Source organism: Neolamprologus multifasciatus, chromosome 4, assembly GCF_963576455.1.
Source record: "Neolamprologus multifasciatus chromosome 4, fNeoMul1.2, whole genome shotgun sequence".
Lineage (NCBI taxonomy): Eukaryota > Metazoa > Chordata > Actinopteri > Cichliformes > Cichlidae > Neolamprologus > Neolamprologus multifasciatus.
Window position 1 is genome coordinate 23,150,897 of NC_140442.1, and position 8,531 is coordinate 23,159,427.

The 8,531-nt window shown below is 41.4% G+C and overlaps 1 protein-coding gene across 2 annotated transcripts; it reads right to left on the bottom strand.

Moving 5' to 3' along the window:
• znhit1 (zinc finger, HIT-type containing 1) lies at nucleotides 1–4,711 on the bottom strand. Of its 2 annotated transcripts, XM_085156100.1 has the most exons (7): nucleotides 4,529–4,711; nucleotides 4,125–4,187; nucleotides 2,952–3,049; nucleotides 2,344–2,419; nucleotides 1,090–1,169; nucleotides 833–1,002; nucleotides 1–425 (listed from the first exon to the last, which is right to left on the bottom strand). In XM_085156100.1, the coding sequence occupies exons 2-7, from the start codon at nucleotides 4,147–4,149 to the stop codon at nucleotides 404–406; spliced, it is 471 nt and encodes a 156-aa protein (XP_085012226.1). In that variant the 5' UTR covers nucleotides 4,150–4,187; nucleotides 4,529–4,711; the 3' UTR covers nucleotides 1–403. The 2 variants fall into 2 exon arrangements, with proteins under 2 accessions (XP_085012226.1, XP_085012225.1); XM_085156099.1 differs by having other exon boundaries at nucleotides 4,125–4,710.
• Between the last annotated feature and the right edge of the window lie 3,820 nt (nucleotides 4,712–8,531).

Here is an 8,531-nt window from a genome sequence, read left to right on the forward strand (position 1 = left end):
TGTGTGAAATCAGATCTGATTTATTGAAATATAAAGAAAACATTAAAGTTAAAGATACACAGATATTTACAATTAATCTGATTCTGCCCACTCAGATGATGATGATGATGCAACAAACCCGGGCATGTCTCTTCATTTACACCCCAAGCTAAGTTATGACAGGTAAAGAAAGAACTGACAGAGTAAAGAAAAATATACAGAAATACTGAAGCAGCCAAATCTCCCGAGTGAATCTGCAATGCTGTGACATCACAAGAAGCCTCCTGTCCACCTGCACATGTCAGTCTCTGTCCAGCTGCTCTCACAGCAGCCAGCAGAGACACAAAGGGTTCAGACTCTCTTTATGATGCAGTTTCATGCATCCCATATGCAACCCTCACCTCCATCACCAGGGCAGTGGCAGTTAGAGCGTCCACTTTAAACATCTGCAGAGACACACAGGAGAAAAAAGATGTTGTGAAGCATGAACTTTGGTCAGGAGATTTTCCAGTTTCTTCAGACGGTGACATCACAGCGCATCAAAGAGCGTTTAAAGTCTGTTTAGACCTGCAGCTCCCTTTTCAATGAGCCTGATCCTGCAGATAATCTCCATATCTTAGAGATGGTGTCCTCGTTCTGCTTGTAGTGGTTCCAGTTCTTACAGCAACCCTCCAAAACTGAACCAAGACCATCAAAATCGAGTCCATCCAGTCACAAGAGGCGGCCCTTTTTTGGAGAAGTAGCTCGCTGACATGAGGTAAACTTCTGACCTGGTACATCGTCATGGTAACTGATGCTGAACATCTATCTAACCTGAGCAACCAGATCTCTGAAAAACATGTGGTGTGTTTACCTCGTCTCTCTGTGTGTGCACAGACACTTGGTGCTGCAGTAGCGCCCCCCACAGGTGGTGCAGGTGTAGTGCGACGGGAACCCGCAGACGCAGCAGAAGTGGCGTGCAGGTAGCAAGGAGGGCGGGGACGCCGCTGACAGGTAGTTAGGCTCTGGCTTCTCTGAGAGATTCTACCAATCAAAGGAGAGGAGACAGTGGGTCAGCTGACGACCATCTTTCAGCCAATCAAAAGAGAGGAGAAAGGGCGTCTGACTCACCTCCTCCTCCAGCAGCGTGGTGAAGTTCTTCCTGAAACGCTGCTTGAAGTGGTCGCCCCTCGTCTTTCTCTTCTTCTTCTCTGGACGCACAGACAGAGAACAAGGAGGACAGAATGTTTAGAGGATTTTTTGGAAGATTTTTAATCACAAACACGTTTCCTAATATGGACTTTTCAGTTTTTAAATTGGTCGGTGTGGTGACAATGGAAAAATATTTGCAGGTTTTTAAACAGGATTTGATCTGGTTGTAATTTACCACTTCTAATCACTACTGTTGGGCCAGCTGTGGCTCAGGAGGGAGAGTGGCTCATCAGAAGGTCAGTGGTTTAGACCTCAGCTTCTCCAGTTTGGATACCAAAGTATCATCAGGAAGGATGATGAACCTCGAATTGTCCATTATGTCTTCATTTGTGAATACAAGAAATCTCAGAGCTGTGTGAACCATGTGAAAAGTGCTTTTAATACTTAATTAGAGTAGAAAAGTATTTTATAAGTACCAGCCTATATACAGTGTTACGGATTCAAATATTGGGGATGGATACAAGAAGAAAACCCAAAATAACAACACTGGTCCGGCCGGGTCAAGTCAAACGTTGATTTAATGAACACACGCGTGGGAGATGGACACCATACAGCAGACAGCATCAGATCTCAAAATGGTGGAGCCTTGATCAAACTCTTATAGCCTCTAGTGGCCCCCACCTAATCATAAAAGCCTAAACATTCACATTCTTTCTCACACAGCGCCTAAGCTACGACCTTGGCTCCCTGTTTATCTGCTCCTGCTGAGATGGGGCTGTATGCTCTGTTCTCTTCTAACCAGACAAATAAGGCGATGACTTTCTGTGAACAATATTTCTTATAACTCAGCAGTATAATGCATCATAAAACAATATCATTCATTCACAATAAATCAGCAGTCTAATGTAATGCAAATCAGTTTACCAAATGTAATAGTTATCACCTTCTTCTAATTCAGGAGCATAATGCAAACTAAAACTACATAATAATTCACAATCTTTAATTAGGGGTCTAACATGGCATAAAATAATATTATAATCCGACAACAGCTACTCAAGTTTCAAGGAATAAAGATTTCAGCTGCTACCGTGTACCTCTGTAAGACTTTTTCTGCTAGTACAGGAACACAGTAGAGATATGTAAAGAGCTTTTATTGTGAAAGGGATGGTCAGGAAGATGCCCTTTTGTCAAAAGTGTAGGTTTCATGTGCACATTGGAGGGTAAAAAACTCACCTGGTTCTTCAGACTCACTGAAGGCAGGTAGGCGGGCAGTAGGACCTGGGGGAGGGAGGGAGGACAGAGGGTCGTCCTGGAAACACAAAACAAGATGTCATCACTGAGCAATAATACAGACTATTTATTAACAGCCTGTCAGACATATATGAGCCAATCAGCATCACTAACAGGTGGACATGTTTAAAATCTTTGTATTTCATTATAGCAACACCATGTTTACCTATGTTCATTCACCACTTCTAGTTTCTGTAAGACCACACCGAGCAGCTGGAGATGGTGATAGAGGGTTAGAGGGTCGTGACCTCTGACCCTGACAGAAGCAGAACATCAGTGATCGAGCAGCTCATGCGCCTTACAGGTTACTATAATGTGTGACATACACAGAGAGAGCTCTGAGCTTTCTTCTGATTAGTCGCCTGAACTGCACAATTCAGTGTTAGAGGATTTCTAAAGAATTCCCGCTTAAAATCTCCACCTGTGCTTGTTTCTATGTGAATTTGAGGTGGATTAAGTGATCCCCGTGTACAGAGTGGAGCTCTGTGTGGATGTTAGAGGGCAGTGAGAGCAGAAAAGCTGTCAGTCAACTTTAGATTACAGACACGGACCTGGAAGTTGTCTTTTTCCAGAGCCTCCAGCTGACGGGTCAGCCTCCTCTGTCTGGTGGCTTCATCCAAAACTCTGCGCTGACCAGCCTCCACCCGAGCTGTTGGATCCAAACACACAGTTTCCATCAGTTGGTATCAGTGACAAAAGACCCATCGACTCAGCTCATTTCTATAAAGTTCTGTGTAGTTTTTCCAGCATGTAAACCAAAGGGAAATCATCAGGACTGCTAATTGTGATACAGCACACAGTCACCTCACAGAGGTTCATTCTGAGCATGAAAAAACAGCTGAAAGCTCAAAGGCTCAGCAGTTTAAGGGATTTCAAACCTGCCACAGTAACAGCTGCAAATGTTTTAAACACAGAGTGTGACAATGATGAAAAGCTCCGGTGATGGTGATGTTTTCCCTGTCGGCTTCACCTTCTCTTCACGTTCAGTGGGACTCCTGGGAGGAAGCTGTGATGCACTTGCAGCAACATAATGTTCAGAATATCTCTCTGCTCCACTCCATGTGTGAGGAGATGCACTCACAGTGAGACTGAGAGCAGGGAAAGGAGAAACTATCACCAGAAAAGCCTGCTATCAATTTAGGACTGGAAAAAGCTGGCTGGTGTGTCCCCGTATTACCCTTTAGTGTTTTAGTGTTTCCTTCCAATCAAACCATACCGCACTGTGAAAACGTTAAATTTATCTCATTCTGTTCTCGTATTATTGTCTGAAAGCTCATCAAACAAAATCTGAACCAGTTAAGTACTTAACTTAAATTCGGCTCACAGCTGGAGCCCAAAAAAACATCTTTTACTTCAGTGAAACACCCAAAATCCTTCAGGAGGTCCTGGTTAAATAAACCGCAAAGTAGCATCACCTACGGTCGATCCTCTCCTTTAAGTTGAATTTTTTTTTTTTTTAAATAACTGGACTATTCCTTTTTAACATGTATATGTTAGAATAAAACCATGCAGCTCTATAAAAACAGTAATAATAACATTAACAGTAAACACCACGAACCGCTCAGCAAACCGGAGTTGAGTTTAAAACCAACGTTTCCCCTGTGAGCTCCAAGTTAGAGAAGATAGAACAACAGAGGGGCTCTCTGTTAAAGTGTTTTTACACCGTCTGACTGCATGACAGTGTTTTATATTCAAAAGAAGAGTTCAAACAGACCAACACTCACCGGAACCTTTCTTCTCCAGCACCATCTTTGTTCACGTCCTCTGTACGGCGGCCGTGTAGGTCCCTGTCAAAGCAAACGAAGCGCGTTTGTCATCTGGACCGCTGATAGGACAATTAAAGGGTGACCATTTTTGATGATTTTGATGGCTGATCTTCATTCTACTTCATTCTAATTCTACTGTTTTCTGAAGTGAGTGTTTTATGTTTGTTATTTAAAATAAAGTTTGAGCGTTTTCTTCAGTCTGTTGTACCAAAATATGCTAAGAATTGCGCTGGGAGACACTTAACAGAAGTGGAGGAGCTACCGGTTTTGCGAGGAAAGAAAAGACGAGAGGTAAGTGTGTAAGCCTAACTATTAGCCTAAAAATCTGTCATTAGTATTATATGAATCATGATGAAACACACCTAGCATGTTTTGGGTTCCTGCAACTGGTCCGTCAGGTTATTGTCTCCCCAGAAACACTTCCCTTGTGCCTTTGGAAATCTGTTTTTTTCCTATTTCTGTTTTGTTTTTTCCTATTTCCGTTGTCGTTTTTCCTATTTCCGTTGTGTTATGTGTTCTTTTGCAGTGTTTTTCTTATTGCTGGTGTTTTCTTAAGTTGCAGTCCGTTTGGTCTCTCGGGGCCACCAAAGTAGAATTGCCACCTGGAGATGAAATATTGTACTCGGTTATAGTGGTTTCATTGGACAATGATGAGCTGCCAGGCTGTAGGGAAATAGAAGATTCATAGATGTAATGAAAGAGGTCATGCTGAAGTCACTGAGCAGCCATTATGTAAAGTTCTGTGAATTAGTAAAACTCACATTTAATTTCATAAAAACATCACAAACCTTGAATTGCCTGATTGTACATCATCATCACTGTGGAAGCTTCAAGAGGTTTCACAATAATTTAAGTGAGAAAAACAAATCATGTCCAGAAAAGTATGTGCAGCAAACAAAAACAGTCTCTGAGAAGTTTAAATGTATTTTAGCTTATTGTTATAACTTAGTTATCTTGTGTTTTATATTTGGGAGGGGCATCTAAAGTAAAGGTAAGATATTTTACCTGGGAAACCTGTTTTGATCTTTTAAATGTAACTTATTTGCTTCTAATGAGGACCAAGCCCTGGAGGAAAAGACACACTGTTTTCTTAATCCTGAGTGTCCAGCTAAGCTTTGCTCTGTAAATGATGCAGCAGTTAAGCGATATCAATAGTTTTACCTGAGACTTACATCACTTATGTCTGCATGCATTGGAAACCTGATCAGATTCATATAGAAACTAAAGAGAAGTAAGCCTCGTCCCTCCGTTGCACAGGCACTCCTGACGTTCCTGACAACCTCCCCAACATGTGCAGCTTTGCTCTCAGGTCTGGAACGTAAAAAAAAATTTTTTTTCTGGTCATTAAACGTCACTTTGTACGTCACACGGCTCAAAACGGTTTATCCTTTCTCCCTCGTACTGAGGGGACTGAGGGGACTCGTCCAGCCTGACTGCCTTGACATCCAGGTGTCTTCCCTGCTTGCCCTGATATGAAGACACCCGAGAAGCCTTGCAGGTCAAATCTTATCAGTCATATCTATTATGGCCACTCCTCTCTAAATCGTGGTAGTTGTTGATCTGAGATGATTAGAGCTAAAGGCTAGAGCAACCTGTTAGAGCTATTTGGGCTAATATAGATTTATACCCAGATTTATATGTTTATTGTTTTACAAGGGTTTAAAAGGGAATGTCCACAGTTTGGACTTTAATTGCAGAAGATTTGATTAAAACTGCTTGGCAGGAGCCAAGCAAAATAAAATAAATAAAAAGAATAATCAAATCACCTCAATTCAACTTATTTAATTAACCCACTGAGGTAATTCTGACTTTGTTCTTATCTTTGGGGGGGAGAGGCTGGTGGTGAGAAGATGTGTTCCACCTCAGTGCTCTGTGTTCATGGAATTAATCAGGAAAGCAGGATTCCTTGATTGATCCCACTTCTCTCAAAGCTACAATCAGCTGAGAAAACCTTGGAAGTCTTGAGAATCTTCTTGAGAATAATGGAAGTCCAAATCCTTCTCAGAATTATAATCCAACACAGTAATTATGATGATGATGATGATGATGATGATGATGAACAGAAGTAAAACCAAATCAAAGTCCAATCTGTAATTCCAATCTCTCCTTCATGCCTATGGTGGAATTTCCAAAGGCGAAAAGTGTGTGTGCTCTCATTAACACACACACACACACACACACACCTGATCAAAAACATAACCTAACTGTAACCCTGACACTAAAACCACATTTTGAGTCTCAAACATGCCTTCAAACTCACGGGGACCAGAATTTTGTCCCCATAAATCCCCCATTGTTATTAGAATCACTGTTATTCTATGTTGTGAGACAGTTAAATAAAGGTGTTTATTTTTCTGTGATAGATTCATGTTTAATTTAGTTCATTTATTTGTTGGAAAGAGTTAAAATGTATTAGACAAGATAATAAAAAGGGCAGCACTGACTGAAAACTTGTCTAAAATATGTGATTACAAAATAAGTGTTTGTTAAAAGTTATAAGGTGTAAAGTGCTGTGAAGTTTGGTTGAGGTAGAATTTGTGATGGTCACATGACCAGATCTTAGCTAAGAGCACAACCATTGCATTGTGGGTCAGCACTAGCATGGATACAGAGGTGCAGATGTATTGCATTTTTTTCCTGCTGGGGCGATCGTGGCTCAAGAGTTGGCTGTTCGTCTTGTCATCGGAAGGTTGCCGGTTCGAGCCCCGGACAGTCTCGGTCGTTGTGTCCTTGGGCAAGACACTTCACCTGTTGCCTACTGGTGGTGGTCAGAGGGCCCGGTGGCGCCAGTGTCAGATGTTCTGGGAATCCATCCTACCTGACAAACCATCCTACCTGTTGTTTCTACGCATGCGCACAACACGAAATTCAGTGGCGAACCGTCCCACCTCTGTGAATATGAGCTAGAAGCATAATTTTACAGCTAGAATTCAGTGGCAATCATCTTACCTTTAATAACAGCTAGACACATACTCTGACGGGTAAAATTACGTGCCAAACCATGCTGCCTTTGTGAATGTGACCTACAAGCATACTTTAACGGCTAAAGTGAAGTGACAGACCGTCCTGGCTTTATAATTATGAGCTATAAGCATACTCTGATGGGCAAAGTTAAGTGGCAAACCGTCATACCTACTTACATTTGTGCTGGAATAACTCTGTGACAGCAGAAATGTGCATAAACTACTTACAGTAGGACGTTTTGTCAGAACACCGGCAGCCTCAGTCAGTGCGCCCCGGGGCAGCTGTGGCTATAATGTAGCTTGCCATCACGTGTGTGTGTGAATGAATGTAGTGTAAAGCGCTTTGGGGTCCTTAGGGACTAAGTAAAGCGCTATACAAATACAGGACATTTACCAGTTTATCATTCCTGTTCTGCTAGTTCAAGACTGTTTATGGACCCTAATATGAGATTTTCACTGCTATGCAATTGATACCCACTTTTATTGGTTAAACTGCAGGGATGTCTTAAATCTCTTTATCTCTGTTGTGAACTTCACATGAAGTTTGTGTTAATAAAATCAAACTGATGCAGATCTTCTTTGAAAAATACACACTCACAAGACAAAATAAAAACAGACTGCTCAAAGTAAAAGCAGAGCCCCCCCGCCCTCTATGTGCTCTTTTAACAGCTGGTAGTACAAAACACAGTGACAACGTGTGTATGAGATACACTCACTATAAGCATAAGATATAAAAAATGGAAACTGCAAGAATAGCATCCTAAAAAAAATGCATTCTGGGGGTTGTTACAGTGAAATAAAAACAAAAAACAAAACGCAGACATCTGAAAATGTTGAATTTTAGTAAAAACACTTCTTATAGCTTGATACTGTCATTACAAACAAAGTGAATATTCACAGCCTTTGGGCGTGCATTTGAAATGCAGTAAGTGTCCTTATCAGCTGGAAGTATTAAAGCCATAAGATGACTTTTGAGAGCAGCTAAAAAACATTAAACAACAGCAATGTTGAGCCTGTTCCAAAATTTAAATGTACATGCGTTGATGGCGGGAGACTGCGTTGCTGCGTTGATGAAAGTGGGGATACATGCTTCTGGCTGAGCATTTCTGCTTACATCTTAGAATCTCAGTTTTAAATGAAAGAGTGTGTGAGGGTGTTAGTTGTGTTGTCCGAAAATAAGCTTATCTACAATGTGTCAGTAAAGAGTGACTTGCACTTCTGGCCCGTTGAGCAATGGTTTAAAAATTTTCACTGCAAACTATAAAAGGAACCTGGATTTAAATAGAACATAGTAGTGTCGGATGTAAGTGAAGGCAATACAAGTATAAGGTGTCTATGGAATACATCTTCAACGTTCACACTGACCAAGTGGAGGTCTACAGGCATTTCTCTCAGTCAGCTG